Genomic DNA, 26,167 nt, shown 5'->3' on the forward strand with positions numbered 1-26,167 from the left:
TTAGTTGGCATGTAAGGTTAAAACAAACACTATATATTACGCTTAGGAAGCAGATCAACGATCTGCCATGCCACTAACCTCTCCTCCTTCAGATCCTTCCTCAAGACTAATTCCTTCTGCAATGCATGCAAGAAAATAGTCACATAAGTCATATACTTATTTATTTATCCGATGAATTAACTGCCTGCTTATGTGGAGGGAAGGGATTCAAATATGGTAGAAAAGGATATAAGAGAGTAAAAATGAGACCAGGAATTCCTGGAGGCTTTAGAAAGGTTTACTGGACAAATGGTCTTTTCCTGTGTCTAGTAATACTATATCATAATTCACTTATATAATTGCAACCCTCAAACTAATAGAACTTCTATTTTAATGAATTATTACATATATATGTACATGAACACACACACCTGTCATCATCTTGTTGTTGCAATCAACAAAGAGTTGCAGACTTAGAATTGAGACTCTCCAGGACACAGGAACAAAAATCATATTGCCCTAGATTCTCTCCTGTGGCAAAGCTGCTTTTTTTGCTACTCTGCTGGCGCAAAACAGCCCTAAAGTCTACAGATCCATCTAAAGAAGGATCGCCCCCAGCATAGGAGGATCCTCTGGTGACAAGGGATGGTATAATGAGATTGCCTACAAAGGCACGTGGCCCACTGGTGACTGCCAGTAACAAAAATCCCCTACTGCTGGAGATGGGACACTAGATGGGGAGGGCTCCAAGTTACTACAGAGAATTCTTTCCGAGGTGTGTGGCTTGTGGGTCTTGTCCACATGCTCGGGGTCTAACCAATCGCCATATTTCGGGTCAGGAAGGAATTTTCCCCCAGGTCAGATTAGCAGAGACCCTGGGTTTTTTCCGCCTTCCTCTGCAGCTTGGGGCATCGGTCACTGGCAGGTTTAAACTAGCGTAAATGGTGAATTATCGGTAACTTGAAGTCTTTAAACCATGATGTGAGGACTTCAGTAACTCAGTTAGAGGTTAGGGGTCTATTTCACAAGTGGGTGAGGTTCTGTGGCCTGCAATGTGCAGGAGGTTAGACTAGATTATCATGATGGACCCTTCTAACCTTAAAGTCTATAAGACGCAGAACTGGTGTAGCATGTGCTTCTCTACACCCCAAAAATTCCAGCTACCATACCAGCCTCTTGGGAGTGCTGACAACTGGCATAAGTTACCGCAGCCTGAGGATCACTCTAACTTATGTAGGGGGACTGGATCAGTGTACAGACACCTGAGACTACTTGAGGACGTTATGTGTTACATTACATAATAATAGTACCATCTAGCTCTTCTATAGTGCGTTTCATAAGTTGATTTCAAAGTGTTTTACAAAGGAGATCAGGATCATAATCTATTGTAAGCCGCTGGACAATTTCAGATCATTTTAAATGAGTCATGCATTTAGATATATTTTGACTTAAAATACTTACGTACAAATATTTTAAACATGTTTATGTTACAGCTATGACAACACCCGACAACCTTTAAAGTAAGGAATCACATACATAAAACACTTTAGCAAATACACTTTTGCTGCCATGTTAAAAAAATGCGTGAGTTTGTCCAAAATGAAGATGCAGTGGAACAATATGAAAAAGACAAGGTATTGCCCTTGATGTTTCTACACACAGCAGACGTTCTTAACTGACTTTACATATTTACTTACTGTGAAAAGAGCGCTTGTTATTGCAGAAACCCAAATGCTGATAAGATGATGAGAGGTTTGCATGCTAGCTGATGGTCTCACTTTTTCTTATCCTTTGTGAATAACTAAATATTTCCCTTAGGGTACTGACGACTGAGGTATGTTTATTGCATTGAGTGAATTTATATATATATATATATACACATATATATATATATATATATATATATATATATATATAATCAGCACAATAAACATTATTAAATTGTCTGAGTAAAATCAAAGCATGAAACACACAGGCAGTGCTGAATTCTAATGATGCTGAATACCCATGATTGCATGGGGAAAGGATCTTAACAAGCCTTGATTTGAGCTTTGGCATCCGCCTCACAAATCACACGAAATGTTCTCCCTTTAATAGTGCTGAATATTGATAAATGTCTCTGCACGCCACAACAGGGAAGTTGGTCTCTATTGGCAATCTTTACCAAAGTGTGTTTTTTCCTTCTCAACACTCAAGGGTTTACCCTGAATGATTTAATTATAATTTTCCTTGTGTAAGACAAATTAAAGAGGAGAGTAGGAGTGTCATGCCAAAGCAGATTATTTATCTCCTTAACAGATTGCTACGCACCAAACCCCAGAGCTGCTGCTGCTGCTGCTACTTACAGAACTGGGCGCAATGTGGGACAAAAGCATAGATGTAATATACATTTAAAGACAAAGTGAATGAAAGCATTAACCCATTATTTCTAGCTGGAATTATATCATTTAATTAAAAAAGGGTTTCTATCAAAGTAATATGCACAGGGCATTAAAAAAAACAAAACCAACCCTCTTAGCCAACCTTTCTCTTTTCTTGACCTATTTTATAAATTGGGAATACCCACTGCTCCAAAATGCATTTGGTTCCCATTTGAGTCTCCTGAAGCTGTGCACGCACATCCAAGGGAAGATTCTGAGCACGGGTGGTTGAATTTTCTATTTGTCTAGCTGTAGAGGAGAACTGTGATCCAGTTCTGGTGACTGTCTCCACTGATTAACTATAGTTGCCAGCACTGCCACCATCATCACATATCTGAGCCCTGATCCACCAATCTGATATGTGCAGGCAGACCCTTAAGCCTATGGGTATCCAGCTGCAGGACTGGGGCCTTAGCTTGGTGACATCTGAGCATGGTAAAAAAAATAAAAATAAAAACAAAAAATTATTTCCCCCATTCTTTTTAAGTACCTATCCATTGCTCAAATCCCTTCGTCCAGAACATACAGTGAGGACACTGATCTCCAAATGGTTTTACACAGGTACTTCTATCTCCACTGAGATCAATGGCGTTACTCTGCTTTACAGCATGGTCAGCAACAACAGAATCAAGTCCACAGGATCAATAATGCCACAAAATCCAGAACAAAGTGCCCCAGTAACACGTGCCAGGGAGGAGGAGGATGGGGACAACAACAATTATGGCAACTCCCACATAACCAGCTTGCACCCCTAAAGCTCATTCCCTTGTCCAAAACCCCAAGGCGGGGGAAGAAAAGCTTTATGCACACCCTACGAGCAAATGTTACTCCTACCCGCATGTGATTATTTATTGCTGCTGGGTGATCATTAGCGTGTGGCTGTAAATGATTACTTGTTAAGGCATTTGGAGCTTTTCCTGTGTTTTTTATTGTTTAAATCTAAATCAGTAACTCTGGACTGGGTCAGACCAAGGCTGACAGCAAGTTCCACTGGTCTCACGCTGAAGAGGCCCTGTCACCAGCCCCATTTCTTTTAAACAGGTGTATCTCCCCTGATAATCAACCCACAGATATCACACGGGGCGTGAGGAGGATGCCATCTGGGTGGCCCAAACCACGCAGGACTCTCTGGTTCAATACAAAGCGACAGACTATGGAGCAATGTTTCCCCATGTGAAACGCTGCTCAGTAAGTGGGCAGTTGTGTTCTGCATGAAGTCCAGCTTCCAGATGGTCTCAAAGTCTAGTCCCATTGCAGTATGTGTTACAATAGCTTAGTCTGGAGGTAGCACACGCACAAATACCTGGTGCTCCACCCGCACGTGAAATGAAAATGTACATGCTTGTCAGTTCCTATCGATGCAGGGAAAAAAAAAGGGGGGGGGGAGGGGCCTTGGCTTCACTGGCAACTTGAGCCCCCAGAAGCCCCTGGGGGATCCAGCCAGCCCAACCAGCAGATCTGTATAACGAGTGGTGCTTACATTCCTCCAGTCAAGAAGCTGATTTCATCTTTGCCAACTCTTCCTGTGGCTTTCCCCATTCTGCTGACACGAGCTCCATCTTACCCAGACTGAGCCACAGCTAGTTCACCCTCCTCTCAGCCCCAATCCAATTCACACAACTGGCTGTTCTGCTGAACGAGCTGGGTCAGATGTAATAAAAGACACAGGCTCCAATCATAGAATATCAGGGTCGGAAGGCACCTCAGGAGGTCATCTAGTCCAACCCCCTGCTCAAAGCAGAACCCATCCCCAACTAAATCATCCCAACTAAATCAATCCTAGAGTTCAGCCACGCAGTGCTCGATACAGACCCAAGAGGGATTGGGGGATAAAGGGCCTGTAAGTGCTGGCCCCATTTCCTCCTCTAGACCCATGCCCTATGTGCAGGGAAGTTTCCCCTGCTGGAGGAATCTTCACTTGCCCAACTAGTGCAGCTTTGCTGCTCTTTTGAGCCACTGCAGCAGTGCTAACGTGTTGTAGCAGGGTGCCAGGATCTGGCCCACAGAGCTAGGAGCCATCTGTCAATTTTAGGGTTTTGTACTAGTGCCCATCACTGCGGGTCTCAACAGCTGCCTAAGCCACTGCAATCCATTTTCTCGCTAACCCTCCTAGCAGTCTCAGGATGCCAGAGAGGACAGGCAGGGCGCCAAGACGCAAATCTGCTGTGCCCTCCAAAAGACCATTCTCCGGGCAGAAAAACAACTGCCCCAAACTATCCACAGGATAGTGTGTTGCTAAGAAAGGAAATTTCTGTGCTGCCAAGGAGTTTGTGTACCGCTTGTAGCTTACTACTGAGAAGTGTTAGGTCTAGATTGAGGTTCAGAACGGCCATTCGTACACTTCCTGACACACCAGACCATATCCTGACATCCCTTCCTATTTGAGCAAAATCTGTGTTTATGTCAATAGGGGTTTTGACTGAGCACAGAGGGCAGGCTCAGGTCCATAGACTTATTTCCCAAGCTTAATTTTTCAATCTGTTATTAGATGAGAACAAAACTATGAAGTCTATGTTCTCTCTGCTATTATTCTGTAGGTTTCTTCCCTCTGTTTGCTTTTAAATATACATCTCTACCCATAAGAAAGGTACTTTTCTTCTTATTACTCATTCACCACCCTGAATACAGGGATAGTACACACACACTCTTTCGAAGAGGAAATGAATGAAATACATCTAAACAAGGAGAGTTTTGTGTGTCATGTGAAATCTAGGCAGGCACCACAATGCCTGATGAGACTGCTACAGAAACCTTAAGTGCACCAGTAGGCATTCTTCTGTGTATAGTCTCCTGTTCTCCTTATGGATAAAGATGTAATACAATCACTGCAGCAAATGGATGGCATAAACCTTCAGTACCTCAAATAGAGAAAGGCAAAGCAAAGTCCAGAGCCCTTTTATTTTAATTCCCAGCCATGTTTGTATTTTTATATTTTGATAATATGATAATAAAGGGAATGTAATAGACAAACAACTAAGTACTGTAATAAGCTAACAATATACTGTGTATTATAAATTCAATTGAGGTTTTTTCTAAGGTCTCTCACTAACCTATAATATCTCAAAACATTCAGCGATATACTAATAATTTTCTAATTAATTGTGTGGAATTTCACAAACAAAACATACATATCACCTTGTTTGTGAAAGGTAATTGCATTCAGACCAACATTTATAATATACTGTATGGACAAAATATTTTCAGCTCTGCTTTACAATAATATGGAAAGCAAGTTCCTATTTCAAAATTGATTCATAAATCCATTGCATCATAAATCCCATACATGGCATAAATAAATTGCTTGGGGAAGTTATAGAATCTCCATCATTGTAGATTTTTAGAAGCAGGTCAGACAAACAACCGTCAGGGATGGTCTAGATAATACTTAGTCCTGCCATGACTGCAGGGGACTGAACGAGATGATCTCTCAATGTCCCTTCCAGTCCTATGATTCTACCTCCACTGTGTTCCAAACTTAACGTAGGGAGGGACCTATTGTTTCCTACTAAGTGAGAGCAGACCCATTCAATTGTGCGGTCTTTAATTGTTTTAAAAAACAGAGATATTTTGAAAAAATACAAGAGTACAAATATGACCAGAAAATCATAAAAACTCTTATTGTTCAGCTGTACAAGAAAGCAAAGATACAATCTAATCATTTAAAGAAACACTATCAAGTTAGTTTAGTATCCCATCTAGTCCTTCATGGAAACTATATCCTGGATGGTGTGTGTTATAACCTGTACATTCATATCTATATATGTCACTCATATGAATGTCAGAGTCCTTCCTATGTAAGTTACAAAATTATTCCTACTGTATTTAACATCTCAACAGCAACTTTCTCAAGGATGTGTTCTTCTCTATATTATACATATACATAAACAGCTTGATTTTCTTAACGTTAGAAAGATGCATGATATGTTCATGTAGTTTTCTTTTCAACATGCTTTCAACCACTGGAATAACTCCCAGGCTTGAAAAAAAATCACTCATCTACTTCCCTGAGAGTAAAAGGGTGAAGGAAGAACAAAACTATCCATTTCTGTGGAATCTAGCTTTCATCAAAAACTAAACATTAAGTTTCTATGCTAGTGAAGAGAATCTTCTGAAATGTCAACTAATGTACACAGAACTGTCTTCCTTAGTCTGCAGACCCAGTTCCAATTAGCAGCCAAGAGAAAAGCAAGACTGGTCAATCTCAATGTTGCTACTCAGAATCTCTGTGGACAAAAGGGAAAGGGAAAGGAATCGCGTCAATTTCACAGTGCTGCTTGGGAAAGCTATGTAGAAAACCAGAGGCTCTTTGGAGGAGGGATGGAATAGCAGAGATATCCTATCTCCAGCAGTTGGCAGGCTGGTAGAAGGATGAAGACTACAGTAGGGGGGTCGGAGAGGAGGATCTCCTTCCAGCAGCTAAAAGGAGGTGAGAGTTCATATGAAAGATAGAGCAGGCTTCCTGATTGGAATCCCAAACACACCTGTCCATCATGTCACTGGGGATAGGGACGGCACTTCTCATCAGAGCATGTTGTAGGACCTCACGAGGGGGACACATCTTTCATTTTTCGGATCAGTCTTTGGCTAGTGAGTGTCTGGTATCATTTTTCAAGCACAGATAAACTCTTTCGTAGAATATAAATCTTGGTTTGACACATGTGTGCGAGCACGGGATTCAGACTAACCCTTAAGCCTGAACTCTTACAGTAGCTTTCCAAACAAGAACAAGAACTGCCCTTTACTTAGGAGTATATATTTCACTGTAATCAATAGTTAAAAATATAACGTTAGAAGTACCTTATGGAACTGATGCAGAAATTTCAGGGGAAAAAAACATAAATGAAATAGCCTTCACATCAAGTGGAACCATACTTAAGAAGCATCTTCAACAGACAACCCCTGAATTAAGCCACCACTTTCAAACTACCACAGGCAAGTACAAATTAGTTCAAACTTTTAAAAACCAACCCTGTGCCAGTGATCTGAATTTACAGGTACTTTAAAAGATATAATGCACTTCTTATCAACCTGGAGAATTCAAGTCTGATCTGTTTTGTGGGAGTGGGTGAGTTCAGAAGATCTGCAACCGTATAACATAATGTAAGATAAGGAACTACAACATGGTAACAAAGCCAGTTATTTATGATAAAATGGGTGGTACTGACCAACTAATTTTTCCTCACCCATGATTTAAATCCCTAGGGCACATCAACAGTAACACTAATGCCATGTTGGAAAAGTTAAAACAATTATAATCGTCACATCACAGATCATATTCAATACAGTTTTAAGAAACTAATCATGCATGCACTTGTGTAGCAGTCATCCAATTAGCAAGCCATAAAGCCCTAAACAAAAGGGCCAAATTCTGCCCTATCATAAATCTTTTGAAAACTCACTGCAATCAATGGGAAGAGAAAGCAAGGGCAAAATGTGGGCCAGGTTGTTGGCCATCATTGTAAATAAGCTCACGTTAGAGTCACCAATATCAGAATAACCAGATACTGATTTACACGTAGATATATGTAAATTCTACTAGCACCTACCTCTCCCTTTTAGGAGTGTGGACCGATAGCTGTCCGTTAGTTGAGGCGTGTGGGTTTATTATTAAGGAGGTCTTAGAAGGTGCTGAAGAGGAGACACATGTGGTGGACAGGTCCAAACTGCTGTGGTTGTTGCTTGCTGTTTCCTCTGCTGTATGAGAGCTTGTCACTTCTTTCCAGAGCTGCTGCAGTTCTGTTGGAATCATGCCTGAAACAAACAAATTGGATAATTAAATCAATTAACAGCTAATTCGGCCCTCTTAAAACAGTAATTAAATCAAAGAGTCAGTAAACAAAGCCTAGTGTTAGTTTTCTGTGGGGTTATTTTTTTTTTTTTTGAACTAAAGGCTAATACAGAAGTAACACTTCATGTTTCCTGCTAAACTGATTAGCACCCAACACGTAGTTCCTATTAAAGCAAGATTTCTGGGGGAAAATATGTGCCATTAATTAGTACTTCTATGATTTTTGTACCAGAGGGCCCAATCCCAGAGACCCTTTGGAGGCAGAGCTCCAAATGAATTTTGCCTGTGAGATGACTGCAAGAAAGTGGGGCCAGGCTATACTCTGCAGCCATCTGAAGAAGTTTTGTTGCGTTTTTAAAAAATAATTGAATACATTCTAATCTATTTTTAGAACCAAGGAAGATCTTCAAATAAAAGTATTCAACTGTGTTATTATGACAACATGAACCACAATATGACTAATTTTGTGCTTTAGTTTTAAATGATGACAAATAGCTTTATTATTAAATACAGTTTTTATTAATCACTTTTAGACATAAATTATGAAATCATATCGTCTTCCAGGAATGCTTTTCAAATTTTAACAGCCAAATTGATTATACTATGATTATTTCATTAACACACCTATCTCTCTCATTAATTTTGGTTTCTAGTACTGCTCACTTAATTGATGGATGTGTCTATTGAAAAACTGTATAACTTTCTATAAAGTAACACTATTATTACTGTCATTTCTTAGATCAATGCTAATGAGCCATTCACAAGTGAAATGAAAACATAAAATAAGCTTCAAGAAATGTTGTTTCATAGTAGCTTCAAAATGGACACCAGCCTTATTTACAATGTTCAACCAGCATTCCAGGTGAGATAACTTTACACAACACCAGTGGGATAAAATTCACCCTTGGTGATACATCAGGGAGTAGTAACGTGGCCCAATACAGCCTGGACTCTAGACTTTGATCATGTTATAAACATAATCTTTATTCAGAATGCATGATCTAACACCTCACATTCTCACATCACAGAATGCTCGTTCAGAAGGGTACGGGAGAATAGAACAAGCCGAAGTGACGGCATCTTTTTAAAGACGTCTAAAACATATAAAATCCTGAACGTTAAAAAAAAAAAAAAAAGAAGTCTGCTTTAGAGTAGGACTTCCTGGGTATTTGGTCCAGTGTTCATTGTTTCAGGGTGTTGTAACGCTGCAGCTATCCTAAGGAAATCTGCCATTTTCTGAATACACAGCAGCAGCTCAAACAGGCATGTATCCTACCAAGCCTACGGTATTGGGAGGGGGGAGGCAGTATGCATTATATTCATTTGAAACACATAATAAAAAATGCCAAGGTCTAAATTTAATTTATTTTTGTCATTTAGAATACAATGGATAGATAATCATCTCAACGTGATCAGCCAAACATCTTTACTTTGCTAAACTGTTAAAGATTTTAATTATGCTAGCTTTGGAGAGCACTGGTCTAATGAGGCGATAGACTCCAGAGAATCTAAGTGGTTAAGAACTGTGAAATGAGTCTGATAGGATTTTTTTATATTCACCGTGGATCGTTTGCATATCAAAGAGGAGTAAATTATTGCACGACAGACCAATAACCTTCCCCGCCTTTCTGAGAGTAGCATTAACAAAAACAGTTGGTCTCTGCTAACGGTTTACTACAAAAAATGCAAAAATGCTTAAGTATCTGCAATTACTATATATTATAAAAGAAGCTTCAATTTTATACATTAGGTGATCACACAGTCTTAGGACACATCTATTGCTCTAAAGCCAAGTCATTTTTCTTTCATACATATCAAATGCCAATTATATTTTGATGGATTTTGTCCCAAATGAGCATTTAGTTATTAGACATATTCAGTTATTACTTGTCCCCTGAAAATAAACCTCTGAGGCAAATTAAAGAAAGAGAAAGGTCATTACACAAGACTATGTCCTGTTTTGCTGCATCTGGGCGATTATTTTCAAACACCTTGCAAAGTGACAGTGTGGGATGTATTTTTAGCTAACATACTTGACAGGACTGTCTGCACACTAACAATTACCTGTGAATAGGGCTGACCCTTACACCACTGTTTACTCAATTGCAACAACAGTGGATAGGCTTGTCTGTTGTTGATAACATATTGATATGAGACCACATGAGTCCACGACACCAATTTTTATTTTGGAGGGATAAACAAATAGAGAAAGAATAATAGTCCATTTATATTATGCAAAAAGAAAAGGAGTACTTGTGGCACCTTAGAGACTAACCAATTTATTTGAGCATAAGCTTTTGTGAGCTACAGCTCACTTCATTGGATGATTATTATTATTATTATTATTTTCCACTATCTGTAGACAAGTAATAGGTTTTTAATTGGGAAAATATTTTAGAATTCATCTATATCATTTTTGGATGTATTAATGCTTCATTTGAAGACAAAGCTTTTAAGTGTTATAATAATAACCCCCTCCCCCAAAGTCAGTAGGTTTGTTCTACACTTAATACACAAGCATAACTCATATTAACATTAATGAGAATTATAGTCACCTTTCAGTGTATGAGGGTAACGGTCAGTTTGGAAGTGGAAGGCAGCAAATGCTGTGTAGTAGAATTGTAGGTAATAAGAGCCAGGGTTTCAGGTCAGACGGGATTAGATAACAGAATTGTAATTGTGACATCATATATATACACACAAGTGATACCAGTTACTTTTAAATGACCAAATCACTTTGTTAGAAAGCAAAATTTAACTCTTCAACAATAATTCCAAAGATGATTCCTAACTAAATTGTTAAATTAACAGCTGAAAGATATGCTTATTGTTCATCGATCTAAATGGTTCTTAAATACAGTGCCCCTAAACACATCTTCCAAAATGATGAACAAATGCTAAAAATCAAATCAAATATGCCTATTAACATAATAAATTATGTAATTTACCCTTATATAATTGCACTTTAATATTAAGGGCCACGTTTTAAATCAAGCCTCTAAAATTGCACATGCAACTCTCTGTGGCCACAATTATTTATGTCTGCAACTTTGCAAGTGCAAACAACAGGATTTAAACGTATACCTGCCTAATTTGTGAGAGCAATCAGACAACTAGATGCCTCCATCCTATTATTTGCACCCAGCAGTGATCTGAAGCGAGATTTGCTCGTTTAATGTTATAGCCTGATTTTGAAGAACTAGCCTTAATAGTTCAGAATACTGCTAACATTGGGTTTATTTTAAAATTGTGGCTGTGTACAGATGTAAAATCCAGATTATAGATGTGTCCAAGTACAAAAAACTGCGTCGATTACAAAAATATAACATTAGAGGATGTGCTATTTTGTATAAGACAATAGGCAAGTGCTGAAACAAAAATGTAGTTTTAAACAATGAATGAATTCTGAAAACCAAAACAAAAATTACATATAAACTGTGGTTCACTCCTTGGGAACGTTTATTAATATTACAACTACTATATGCCATCTAAAATACGACTAAGTAGCAAATGCTTTAATTTGTCATGAATACAAGTCTACATTTACTCGAGGTTTGTGTGTGTTTTACAGTATTTGTTCCAGTCTGGCAAAATATTCTGAAAAAAAAAGGGTACACTAGAGATACTTTTTTAATTTGTAATAAATGCTTTAATTTATTTTAAACCATAACTCTGGCTCATCATTGCATTTTTCAGGACAACTAGTCCCTTTCATTATGAAAGAAAATGCAGGCACGGGTTTAAAAAATGTATGTTGTGGGGACAGTTGACAGATTACTGTTCATGGAACTCAATTTCACAACCCCAGGTATCACTGGCTCAAAGACAAACTGAGTTGCTCAACCTCTTTTTGTCCTTGTACCTCCATACCCAGGTGACCATGTTCAAGCAAGCAGAAAGTTGATTTAAACCTCATAATGACATCAGTTTTAAGCCATCATCTCTCTCTCTGATGAAAAAAAAAAAAAAAAAAAAAGTCTTGTATTCCAACCTGCCTGAATTCTCAAGTTACTTTTTTCTTTTAAACTGAGTCCCAGTTTCACAAGAGATGATACCAACACTATAGTTCATTTCCCCACTAGAATCAGACCTCTGAAGCACCTTTGTTTATATTTATGTGAACTCTGGCATGCAGCTAGGCACCCCTTAGGTTTTAAATATGCTACTTCCTAATGTTGTAGGGACTAATAGTTATACTACGCTGCTAACCATATCAATCAATGCCATGACTGCTGAATTACCTACTGGTGTCTCTGATGTGTTACTGCACAGATTACACTTCATGCATCACCACATTCATTTCTTTCACATTACACATGAGCGTGTCTTGTCACTGCCCAATTGCCCTCTTTTGGACAGCTTAACTGATGTACTATACAATGAACCTTACTGAGCAAACTTAATAGTAGAGGAGCTGTGGGAAAAATTAGAAAGGTTGAAGCTTGAGTCCAGTGGGTGTGTCGGAACAGCTTGTGATGTTTCCAACAATAAATCTGAAGGTGTAATTAATGCACGTTGTAACATTTTGCAAGTACAAATGGCATAGCCTACGTGCCTTTTTTCTGGATTAGTTCCGTACTATTGCCCCCCACCCCATTGACAAAGATGCGCTAGAGGAGGAGTAAATATCTAAGGCCCAATCCTGCAGCCTTCACAGACACTGCCTCCACTGAAATCAACGGAAGATTCGCATGCGTGGCAAGTCCAACATCAGACCTCCATTATTCAGGCAGCCAAGGCATAAATGACATATGCAGAATTTAATTTCTTCAAACTGAAGTTAGGAAAAGGATGGAAGTAAACATGTGGCCCAATCTGGCCAAGGAGGATTCCAACACACTAGGTATCTCCCTACGTCCACTGAGGAGAGAATTGCTGGCTATATCACCCTCCCTATGGCAGCAATATGTATATTTGGGGGGGGGAATGGGGAGACAAGGAAGTATAACTTCTTCCCTCGGTTTAATTGAGTGTATCTGAATATAAATGCACTACAGGGTTTAGCAACTGGTAGGAGCCTTGAGGCTAACAGCTTTGAAGAAACCAAATCATTCAACCTGAGCTGACTTGAGAGGCTAAGGTGACTCTTTAAATTTAGCACACATTTTTTTTGTGGGGGAGGGGATGGGAGAAGGGAAGAGAAGAGTCTTCAGAAATACCAGCATTATATTTTAAAGACCTGCTCCTCCTCAAGCCATGCCAACTTCGAACAATCTGCCTTCTTAATGAGAACAGCCTGGGCTGAGGCTGGTCTCAGTGTCTTAAGGCTTGTAACACAGATAAACCCAGTGAAAATGAAGTAGAGGAAGAATAAACCATATATTTTTAACCATTCTCAAAAGCACTGCTAAATAAAAAGGACCTATTGACACATTTAAAGAAATCTTTAATAACCTAAGTACTTCAGAGGAGTACTAATTTACTGCAGAGTATGTGACTGTGGAAAGATGCAAGGGGTCTGATTCTCAGTTTATGACAGCATAACGCTACTAACTTCAATGGAGTTAATCCCAATTTGCTTCAGTTTGAGAGGAGAATGGAGCTATGCCAGTTTATACCAGTGGAGGATCTGGCCCACTGTGTGTGTACTTACAGTGGAATCGAGGATGAGTAAAACAGGCATGGAAAAATCCCAAACATTCCCACCTTTGCTCAGATCTAGAGATAAAAGGGAATCAAACTCCCAGCGATCGGCAATGTTTGGGTCTGAGTTTCCCATGTCTGATTTCCTGTCAGGAAGGACCTGAAGTGCCGAAATAACATTCCAGAGGCTGTTCTCCAGCTATTCCTAGCCATGACCAAAGTGCCAGCAATCTTTCTAGCAAGGCCTATTCTGAACAAATCTGGATTTGTAGACCCAGGAGGTTCAAGTCCAGCCTTCTGGACACTCATGCAAACTCAACCCAGACTCCATACTGTCTGCCCATCTCTAACTAGAGCAATCCAACACTTCAGCGTTGTGCTTCCCAAGAACAGCTACAAACCTTCTAATGAGCAACCTGCCCGTCAGTTCATTTAAGATGTATTTGCTGTCTTCTCTAACACCCCAAGATGGAGGTTTACAGCTGGCGGTTCCCAGACCGCACACGTACCTTGAGCAAGAGGCTGCAAAGGGAGAGCAGCTTGGCCAGGCTGGATTGTTAGCAGACCTTGGCGCTGCAAAGACAAGAGATGCTGCTGCTGCAGTTGTTGCATCTGTAAGAGCTGCTGCTGAAAGGCCAACTGCTGTGTAGCCACTTGCTGTTGCTGTGGCTGAAAGGGGGGGAAAAAAAAAGGCACATTTGTCATTCCAGAACTAAGTATTTATACAAGGTATTTAAATGGCTCCCAGTTTCAAAACACTTCATTTGATTATAGTCATCACCAAGAAAGGATATTAAATGGAGGCCCTGACCACTTCTCATTCAAGATCCCAAGTCATAATTTCAGTAGTAGTGTTAACCACAAGATGTGGCCCAAGTCCACATTGGGCAATTCCATTCTTCCTACCAAAACTCCCCCTGCACTTCACCTGAAATATTTATTTGGCATTTCTTGGTCTAAGTTGTGCTATATTGCACTACAGAAGTTTCACCCCTTAAGTGGTCGCATTTTGGTGGTGAATAAAGCAACCTGTGTGTAGTCTGAAGTACTTGGTGATGCTTCAGGATGAACAGCGTGAATATAAATGGAAAATCACACCGCAAGGTCATATCATACTTAAGAGGAATGAAAAATAATCCTGTGCCATGCTCCATTTACGCATGCAAGGATTGTCTCAACTATTAAGGCAAATGATTGGGTTAATTTATTGCATTTTCTATACTTGCTCTCTCTTATTCATTAATCAAGTTACAGTACTTTCTCCTGTATATTGAATTGTTCCATGCTATATTTAAGACTTTTACTTTCTGCACTTTGAAATTTTTAATTATTCTCACTATAAAGAAGACAGAGTTGCTGTACTCCACGGGGATTTGAACCTTGAACCTCTGAGGTGTAAAAGAACATGTTGCTTTTCTCACTATTGCGCCCGGAGAAGCTTTTAACTACTCTGTTTATCACTTCTGACATAAATAAATGAGAAAAAATCAGACCTTTGAAGAAGAAAAACTTCATCTAATATTGTTAATTAGCCATGACAAACGATGAAATAACATTGTAAATCTTTCATAGAAACAGCCACTAGATTTTAATTACATACATTCATAATTTAGCAAACAACATCTTACTTGAATGTGAGTGTTTAATAAGTACTGTACTCCGGGCTTCAGAGTGCTTAATTTTGCTTCAGTTTAAGGAATCCTCTAGGTTTTGTTTCCATGCTCATCTTGTATTTTATTTGCTTTGTTCTTAAAAAACCATGAAAGGCTTTGCATTTTGATACATATCTTTTTATTTATTGTACAATGACAGGAGGAAAACTTTTGTTGTGTAAAACATCAATACATCATGCCAGTGTTTAGCAGTTCCTTGTGCTAGCCAAAAACAATTTATGTAGATTTCCTTAGTAATTATCTGAGTGATAGAAAGATAATACAGCGCAGCAGTACAATAAATAGAAGGAAATTATCTAATATCCCTAATCTGCTAGGAATCATATCAAGGTGGAGGTCTTATCCCCATTATAGCTAACAATTACGGAAAGAAAATTAACTCTTACAAAACTGCAGGCCCAGACACCCTTACGAAGTGTCCAATCATCACCTTTTTTCATTTTAATGCCTTACAATCCCTTTAAAGATCCTGGGTCAGATCCTCAGCTTGTGGGCAACAGTGAAATCCATTGAAGGCACTGGAGCGACACTGGTTTACACCAACTGAGGAGCTGGCCCCACATTTTAAAAAGTCCCTGAAAAAATGTAAGGAATCAATTCACCCCATTCACATATGGAATGCTCCATTCGGATCATGGGAGAGGCATCAGTGCAACGATGAGAGAATAGACCCAGTCACGCTCAACTTGATAGAAGCTTGATTTTTAAAAAGGACTATTGGAGAAAGTTAAGAGCAATGGAAGCTATTTTTGTTCTAATCCCCAAATGCCTTATTTTATAGCAAAAACCTAACCAATCTCATATTAGCATCCAATTTCAGGCCTACCCCCATACCACTGAGAAAGTTAATTGAGTTCCATTCTGAAAAACAAAATCTACAGTACTGACAACAAAAATTTAAATAAATTAAAACTAAGAGCCAGCATTTTCATTTGTAAAACAGCATGCTCAAAATGATCCAATTGTTTTTCCCATTTTGCAAGTGATCAGATTAATGTAAACCACAATGATAGTGATGTTCATGTTTGAATAATTTTTGGCTCTTCAGATATTCTCATAATAAAAAATTATGAATGCGATCATATTAAAAAAAAACGGAATTAAAATACTCCCTGGTATGGACATGGTTACTTGCCATCTTAATGTAAATTAAGATTTTACAACACTTTATTTATATAAATTGACTGATGCTTGTTTGGTTCTCCTCTCAGCTATCCCTAAGAAAAGCTCATGAAAGCTCTCTACATTTGAAAAGCCAGGATATAAAAGTATACAAGGCCCATTGTCCAAGAAAGAATTTAAAAGCAACACACGTTGCCAAACTGTGCTCCCCACCCAGTTACCAAACACAGGATACAAGTCAGTTTGTTTACTTCTCACAATTGAATGCATACAAAAAAGGTCTCAGTGCAGTCCTGTTGTCAGGTCAGTAGTCAGTGTTAAAATGCTGAAATATCCTGATAAAACTTGCATTTTTGATCCCCTCCCATAAGCTTCTGTCAAAGGTCTGTTTTCCTTTCTTAGGTTACTCCCTACCGCCTAACATAAACTGTCAAAACTGCTGGAGGACAAACGGCCTTTTTAAAACAATCCTCTTAGCCCAACTTGAACACACAAAATGGGATTCTTCTGCTACCTTTATTTAAAAATTAATTCTGTCCGCTGCTTCTCAAAGTCAGTTCTGTCAGGTATCAGGGAATCAGTTTTGTAGACTAGATGAGCTAGAGCTTTAAAAAAAAAAAAAAAAGATTGCAGTGACTTACAGAAAGAGCTCTTGCAATCACTAATGGGAATTGTGAGCAGAACTTGCTATGCATCAAGCTGTAAATTCCCCTTAATATAATGTAAAAGAAAAGGTTGCAGAAGTCCTGTGTATTGTCCTGGTTATAGGTCAAATCTCTCTGACTAACAGGGTTTTGGTGGTGGTGGCTGGGTTTTTTTGTAAACTGATGGTACAATATTATGAGCCACTAATGACTGGGGGATACAGTAAATTAATACGCTTGTTCCATCTGTCAATGTCCAAGTTCAAACCATGTTAAAATCATAACCACCAGTCCAGATCACAAAACTGCTAGCATGTGACTGTCATTTTTATCACAAAATAGGACCACCAACTGCATGCTAATTTAGTAAGAACACCCTCTTTAGCTCAGGAAAATGGGGCTGAAAAACCTGTGGGATGAAATGCATTGTTGAAACAGGCCTCTAACTAACATCATTGGGGGAAAAAAAAGAAAAAGTAGTAAAAGCAAGTCTTGGACCCTTATTCTCCTACGTCTATTATATTATAATATTCTTCTTAAAACAGGAAGGAGTCTTTTCTTATTGTAACTCTGGATAGTGCAATATCAGAAGTGTGACCACAGTAAATCAGTGTGTTAGATATTAAAATGCCATCGCATTGTCTAACATCCCTTCTTGCCTTTTAACACAAAGTCTGTTTTTTCTTTCAACTCCAAGCCATCATCTTTGTGTCGGAGATGCTCTCCTGTCTGACAACAGCAATTTAGAAGAGTTAACTTTTATCGTTCATTCTGCTGGGTAACTTTCCCCTTCAAATTTCTTTATCTGCCCTCTGAGCTCATCTGAACTTTCATGTTCTCCCAGCATGCAGGCTTGCATTCAAAACTATGTCTAATAGACCAAATAAGAGGTTAATAAGAAGTGGCAACAGAAAGAAAAAATACAATCCCTGGTAACTGATAAGAATGACAGTGGCAGCCCTTTATTGTTTGTCTTCAAATATAGAGTTAAAGATCTTTAAAAAACTAAATTTTGATGCCTTTGAAAAGAAAGAAGCACAAAATAACAACAGGGGGTTATTGCCTGCCAGCCACAGGGGAGAAGCTCCATAATTCTTATTCTCCCTTTTGAAGGCTGTTAGAAATCTGATTCAAAAAAGCAACAGCAGAAGGAGAAAGCCTCTTGAGGCTATAGCCATTTCCTGTGATCATGCATAATGTGCTTCAAAAGTGGGTTTTTACCAATTCTGTTGATCAATTGCACCTCCTTCATATTCCCTCTTTTTTCTGCTGTGTTTACATCTGATGTGACTCAATGACAAGCACTGTCTGAGACTGTGAAACAGACCTGTCATGTTGATTTATGGGCGCATCAAACCACGACTTGTCCAAACTGAAGCTTGCAGTTCATTAATTAGAGAGTTGTGACTTTGAAGTCAGCTTTCAGACTGTGGTTTTTAACATTTGGCTTAATTTATATGCTCTTGAATGTGGATCTCTAAGGAAAAAACTGAAATTCCCTTCTTGTCTTTGAACTTCTTTTGACCGCACAATAATCATTTCTTTGTCCAGAGTGATGCCTGCATCCCAGAGTCATTAACGCACATTGAACTGCCACTGATGAGTAAGCCCTACTGAATTAGAAAAACAGCCAGCAAAACAAAGCTGAGAGCATTCTGCACACTGATATCTCACAATTACATGCCTTCCCTCCCTGTGCCATTTCCATTTTAATTACTGTTAGTCCTTTAGATTTACATTTTAGACACTTTTTAATCTGTTCCCTTTTTATTATAGTGGTGCCCGTCCGCACATTGTAGTTACGGTTGTGTCAGCGTTTCCTCTATAAACCCCCTATTTTCAGTGGTTTATAGCTCAACTGTAAAAATTCACACTGGGTTGAAACGTGGCATGGACGGCACAACTCGCCAAATTTGAAAAGAAAAGAAAATTGGTTGGGCCGTTTTTATTTTGAGTACTTCGTGCTGCATGCCTGCCCCACCGACAGAAATGCATCACCGCTATGGAAGGCATTACACAGCATCTTGTGCCAAGAAGCAGCTTACTAAGAGGAGTCCAGTCAGACACTGAGGCCACAGACTAACTAATGTTCAGGTCCCTGAACATGGATTTACATAGTTTCTCATGTCACTTCAAGGAGGAATTTTGGTTTCTTAAACTTTAAACAACAATAATATCACTATAAACTATGCATGTTATGATTGTGATAAACGTTTAGAAAAGCAAGTGTATTCAAAGTTCAGACAGATACTTTTGGCCCTAACTTGGCCCATTCTGTCTATGTATTGCAGTGACAACAGATCGATGTCTCCTGCTATTATACATATCACGCGTGCTGTAATAGCTAGGCACAACGTGAGGAGTTGAGGATGGCCCTTCAGTCTTATCTTTGCATCTCAGATTTTGTCGATCTGTGTCACAACAAATGTTCCTTAAATGCAGTTCTTGTTCTAAGTTACAACTATGACAAATGTGTAATCTATGCCTCTGCCTTGATACAGGGAGCCTGCACTCAAAACCTCTTGAAGTATTTCCCTGCTTTGAGAGCACAGCATCTTGACTACTGCATCCTTATTTTCACCCAGTGTAAAATAACTCACTTCCAAAAACCACTCTCCTAAGACACTAGTCAAGATACTTGTTCCAATACTCACACCAAACAGCAAGGTGTGATGTTGTGTATAAAATACGTGGCAGCAAGCAAATAGAAAGCACAAGAAAATAAAAGAGAAAACAGGACAATAACTCTAAAGCTGAAAGCTGAGACCTGATAGAGTCAACTCACTTGTGTAATCATTTATAAGATGAATGACAGTTTAATAGCTACTAGGCAGTCTCCTGGGATCTGTGGTTTGAAAGTAAAATGGGTATTGTCTGTACCTCTTTAGGCTGTTTTCCAGCATGTTGTTGCTGTAAAAGTTGAAGCTGCAACTGTTCCTGTTGTTTCTTATAAAACTCTTGAAGCTGCTGCTATAAAGAAGAGGAAACACGGTAAGTAACAAAGTGGAGGGACAATTCAGTGTCCCTTTTGGTGTAACACACAAACGGTGATTTGAAAAATAGCATCCTTTTATCTGTAATGGTCTGACCTTTAGTTTGAAACTCGACAATAAATTCAGTGCACACTGACTATTCTTGGCATTATCGTTTGAAAAGTAATCTCCAAAATGAACTGATGAAAAACATACCATTTTCTACACAAACTAATTAAACTAAGGCAAGGAATGACCTTTGATTGTAACAACAAAGCCAAAATGCCCTTGCTGAGAGAGGCTGGTAAATTTCTGTTGTGAAACATATACATGCTTTCTAAATGATAGGGTTTGACTGTATTAAGTTTTGTTCAATACATACACAGACATCACAGATAATACCCCTCCCACTCCCCACTTCCCAGATGGATAGTAGATGTACGCAGTTTAGACATCCACTCAGTGAATGAGTGAGTGACAGAGTGACAGTGAGGAAAGACTACACAAGGTTAGCTTGTAGTGGCCTTTAAAGTCATCATGGAATTAATGAATTAATGTTGTACAGCACATTAAGATAAGTAAACTTTAAAACCATACTTCATTTGCTGCAAACTTTTAACTGACACAGGCTCACATGTTGAAATGGGGTACCAGGAAAACTAATACTCCACAATACATTCGTTTGTTGAAATTCAAGGGTTAAGGCTTGCAAATATGCTACGTTTCTGCTGACATGGTTTTGACAGTCCCTATTGTGCCATCTGGGTTTAATAAGCTTTAGAACGGAAAACACCTCTCTACTGTAGTCTTTGTTTATTCCAACTAGTCAGAAGGAAGTGATGTGCCCAGGAGAATGCAGGTGTAAGAAATGGCGGCATCTGTAGGATTCTTGTTTCTTAAACGTACATCGTTATGGAGCTATCTGGGAAAAGCTGTTAGCTTTAGTCCCTACACTTACGTTTTCAATAGCAATAGCTAGCTTTAAATACAAAAGAGCAATTCGCTCACCCCAGATACATCTACCATTCATGTTCTGTGCACATATAAATCTCCTCACTGTATTTTCCACTGAATGCATCCGATGAAGTGAGCTGTGGCTCACGAAAGCTTATGCTCAAATGAACCGGTTCGTCTCTCAGGTGCCACAAGTCCTCCCGTTCTTTTTGCGAATACAGACTAACACGGCTGCTACGCTGAAACCGGCTGCAGTATATAGGCAGCTTTCTCCCCAGGAATATTGAAGGACATTAGCACACCTATAATAGCCATCTTACCAGCTGTAAAAGAAACAATTACCTGTTGAAGCATGAGTGCCTGCTGCTGCTGGAGCAGGACCTGGAGTTGCTGGGGAGTTAGCACTTGTTGCTGGAGGATCTGCTGCATTTGTTGGGGAGTGATAACTTGAGGTGTCATCATAGCCACTGACACTGGAACCTAGAACATTAACACAGTGGGCATAAGAAGCCAGAACACTTTGTAAAGAGTTCTACTACAGTTCATTCTACTTTTTAATATTAAGCATTTATTTGTTATCTTGATAATTATTTGTCCATTGCTATGTCTACGGAACTGGTTCAGAAACCATCCTGTTTTCTGCTGTATTGCTTACTTCTCATCCTCTGTCGTGTCAAAGTAACAAAAAGCGCAAGAGCTTTTAGAGTCCAATGGAGTAAACATGAAAGCACTGATTTTATTTTCTCCCAGCTACATCTTCTTTCTCCAAAACATTATTGAAATGAAAATTATTTCAATATATGAATACAGTATAAGCTGTCAAGATAGATTTATTTTTAGAAGAAACAGTCAACTCAAAAAAACAGACACAAAAAAAACAATCTGGTGTCCCACACTGATGGGATCCAGACCCTCGTAAGACAATGATTTTAAGAAAATGAATGAAAGCTCAGGGATGTGACTAACAGAACCTATGTTCCTATGCAATTTTAACAGAAAGACCCTACTACAATGTCTTTACCGTTCCATATTCACCCAGCATACAGATGTCTTCAATTCTTTCATATTACGTGAGATACCATTAAAAGCCGCTTTCTATGACATTTCAGTGACAAACAGCTACAGTGATGAACTTGATAGCATTTCATATTTGCAACTGTTAACACGTTTCTGCACGGGCATCTCTGCAAGGAACCTGTACACTGTATCTGAAAGGATGATGTCTTGTTCAGATAAAACACTGACATTAAAATGACAGGCTGTCTTGGCCAAGGTTACACAAATTGTATTCAAGCGGATATCTAATGACAATGCTATGAATTCTGCAAGCTTTCTAGAATGTAATTTAGCTATTCAAAATAATCACTGCACTTGTATTTAATTTGCAGACTACATGAGAACCATTTTGTCAGTCCCAGTAATGCAAGAAGACTATTTCACAAGAAATAATAAAAAAAGAAAAAAATAGAAAGAGAAAACAACAATAGAGCAAAAAGACAAAACCCATATGACTTTTAACAGTAATATTTAAGCACCTTACTTTTCTTAAGTTTCAAATCAAATATGTGACAGCACAGAACTAAAAGCAGTAAAGGATATACTTTGTTAAAAAGGATCTCTTGTCATCTCATGTATTACAATAAAAGGTAATAACATGTTTTGCACTTTCTCTGCGCACCACTTTTTAAAAATCAGCAGACAATAGCTGATCAGAAGATAAAAGAATTTTAAAAAAATCTTTCAGAGTAGTAGTAAGCAAGAGAGAAATGCAGTATTAATTTTATGTAACATAATGTCTTAATATGCAGTTTATCTTGACTTTTTCACATGATTTGTCCTGCCATTTGCATAGCAAGCTCTCATTCCTAATTTCACAGTCATTATGCACTGATGTCCTGATTTCTCAGCATCACTAATTTTGATGAACTAAAAATGGTTCCTGAAGGTCAGATTCACGTACAGTGCACATCCTCCAATGCTGTTGTGTATATGTTATGTGCAAGCCCCACGAACTGCTTTTAAGACATTTGTTTGAAAAAGTCCAAGAAATGGTTACGCACTTTTGATAGCTCATTAACATAGCACTGGAATGTCACCCAGGAGTTCTCTGTACTGCCGAGTGCTTCTGAAGGTGCACTACGGTATACACCTCTACCCTGATATAACGCGACCCGATACAACACGAATTTGGATATAACGCGGTAAAGCAGCGTTCGGGGGGGGGGGGGGGCAGGGCTGCGCGCTCCGGTGGATCAAAGCAAGTTCGATATAAGGCGGTTTCACCTATAACGCGGTAAGATTTTTTGGCTCCCGAGGACAGTGTTATATCTGGGTAGAAGTGTACATCCGGACAATCCACCATAATATACAACAGACAGTCACATCTGATCACTCAGAAAATAAATATTTAGTTACGGGACAGATCCTGTTTCCATTGAAGCCAACGGTGAAACCCTCAATGGGCTGGGACCAGGATTTAGCTGTATGTGTATTTCTATAGTGAACATACAGGACAGCAACGGCACTGCAGAAGCGCCATACCAATTGAGACAGACCCCGAGAAGCCTCAGTCATCTGTTGGTAAACTCATTAATTCTGAGCAGCCTAATCCACGTGACTTTTAAAATAACTTTTTCGAAGTAGAAATTTCTTACTTATATTCGGTAGTCACCATATTAGCCTTTAAGCTTTATTCGTCTTTGTTACTCCATCCCAAAAGAAGTTTACTTTTCCTTGAGGTTTACACTATCTTTTATTGAAGTACAACTGAGTAAACAGAGAAGGAAGCATGTTTAAGTATGTTTTCTGTGCTATTCTTGGAAGATATACAATACAAATACTCTTCAATCAGATTTCTGACAACAACCAGGGACACAGACAGGAACAGGGTGGGGTGCTGTAAACCCTACAGATCAGTGATTAATACTAAGGGCCACATTATTCTGCCCTTGGTTATGGATGGACAACTCCCACCGACTTCCATGGGAGTTGTGCACATGGGTCTAAGGGCAATATTTGCCCCTACATTTGAAAAGTGTTTGTGTCCCTTCCAACAAAGAATTTCTAAACAGAAACTGTTAACACTTTGCTAAAACAGAAATGTTTTACAGGTAGCAGAAAACACATATATGGCATCTTTCAGACAGCAGGAGCATGCTGATGAGCTCAACTTACTTTTATCATCTGAAACCACGTTGTCACACCAGCTAGCTCTGTACTGCAAAAGAGGGCTCCGCTTTTAATTTATAAATGTAATAAAAGTTAGATTTACCCAAAGTTTCTGCTCCAGCATATCATGAAAATAATTTATGGAAACCTTTAACAAACATATTCAAATGGACCAGAAACTATTGTGTCAAAGAAAAAAAAAGAGCACTGTTTAAGGACTTTAAATAGTTAAGAATTATGGCCTATATATCCACTCCCTTAACTCCCAACATCCAACTTGTTCATGTAGCTAGTCCCTAGTAATACTAGGAATCAAAGGGCATGCAGCACCAGCAACAGCCTATTATAGCCCACACTTTATTACCCATTACTACTGAGGTCATTAGCGGTAAGAGTGATTGTACCGGTCTTAACCTATTGATCATTGTAACTACTATCATTTAATCCCGTGTTGAATGTCTGGAAAGCTGCTAAAGGCACACAAGAGAGAGTGCTTTAGAGTTGAGAAATATAGCCAAAGCTTGGAAATTACACTTTGATTCATAAAATCTAGCCAGTGGTTTAAATCAATAGTATTTAAAACAGTCATGTAAGTTCTTAACTACAGCTCTCTAATATTTATAGATCCCTTTTTGAGTGTATTCAGTCAAAATTAAATTTTATTTTAAGATCCTGTACAATATACTTTACATTACTTCAGAGAAAAATATTTATTTCTGATATTTTGTGTGATAGTAAGTCAAACCTGAACTGGGGGTTGTAAGTTAATTTGAGATTTCTCTCTCTCAAATGTGAATTTAAATGTGTTGCCAAAAACAAAAACAATTATAATTATAAACCTACACTGAAAATGGCTTACCTGTTTAAGCACATGAAAATGAGTGTGTTTTATGAGTTAACAATGAATCACAGAAGGCAGTTTATGAAGAACTAAAATAATTCTGTCTTACTGCCTTCGGGGAGTTGAAGTTCAAATTAAACTACTGGCAGATACATATAGAGAATGCTAACTTACCAAGAACAATAGAAATCACCCTTAATTAGTTGTTTATTTCTATTTTCAGAAAGACACAGTATTGTTGTTGTTGTTGGTATATTTAATAGACTTTATGCTGAATTGTTGACTGATAACAATAGGGTTTGGGAGACACCCAGCTGCATGTAAATCTGGCAGTAGAGGTAAAAATACAGCTGCATTTTGGCTTTTGGAACTCTACTAGTATAGACCTGCTGACATCCTAATATCATCAACGGCAAAAAATGTCTTTAATACTAACAATTGCTTTCAGACTCTATTATTTCTCTCAAGGCTCTGTTTGCTATTTCTCGGGATTCCACAACAATCCTTTCCATTCTGGGCCATCTCCTCAGCCCTGCAAATATACCATGTTATAGGATGCTTACCAAGAAAAAGAAAAGAAAAACTTAAAGAACTTGGGCCAAGTTCATCCTCAATGTAACAATGGAGTTACACCGATGACGCATTTGGCACTGTTCTATCTAAATAGGATAGAGTTAAGAGGAAGAAAATGATAATAATCTATTTTTCCCTTTTCACTTATGTTAACATAATTAAATACTAACCAAATATTTTTACCTAGTTCAAACTTGTATACAGAATAAACCAGCATAGAATGCAATTTGCACATATCTCATTATTGGAGCTGGTTGTACTACTGTTAACTATCACAATACATTTCAGAGGTGGATGATTTCTTTAGGTTAAAAAGCCCCCCAAACTAAAATCTTTGTCAGCAAAACCCTCATCCCTTGTGACAGCGTGTTAAAATTTGGCACAAATCAAGTTACCATGCCAAGTATCTGGATTTCAAGACAGTGTTCCTTTGGATGAAGGCTTTGTTGC

At 38.6% G+C, this 26,167-nt stretch overlaps 1 protein-coding gene across 16 annotated transcripts in view; it reads right to left on the reverse strand.

Moving 5' to 3' along the window:
* The window catches only part of FOXP1 (forkhead box P1), a 495,960-nt gene that overhangs the window by 71,185 nt on the left and 398,608 nt on the right, over positions 1-26,167 (reverse strand). For 13 of the 16 annotated variants that reach the window (XM_077820968.1, XM_077820967.1, XM_077820966.1 and 10 more), the window contains 5 exons: positions 21,478-21,615; positions 20,090-20,179; positions 14,280-14,439; positions 10,743-10,793; positions 7,946-8,150 (listed from right to left, as the gene is read on the reverse strand). In XM_077820968.1, the coding sequence (XP_077677094.1) occupies positions 7,946-8,150; positions 10,743-10,793; positions 14,280-14,439; positions 20,090-20,179; positions 21,478-21,615 (644 nt within the window). The remainder of the gene's footprint in view (positions 1-7,945; positions 8,151-10,742; positions 10,794-14,279; positions 14,440-20,089; positions 20,180-21,477; positions 21,616-26,167) is intronic. The other 3 variants (XM_077820979.1, XM_077820978.1, XM_077820977.1) reach the window with 2 other exon arrangements.

The sequence above is a fragment of the Eretmochelys imbricata genome, chromosome 7 (genome assembly GCF_965152235.1).
Source record: "Eretmochelys imbricata isolate rEreImb1 chromosome 7, rEreImb1.hap1, whole genome shotgun sequence".
Classification (NCBI taxonomy): Eukaryota; Metazoa; Chordata; order Testudines; family Cheloniidae; genus Eretmochelys; species Eretmochelys imbricata.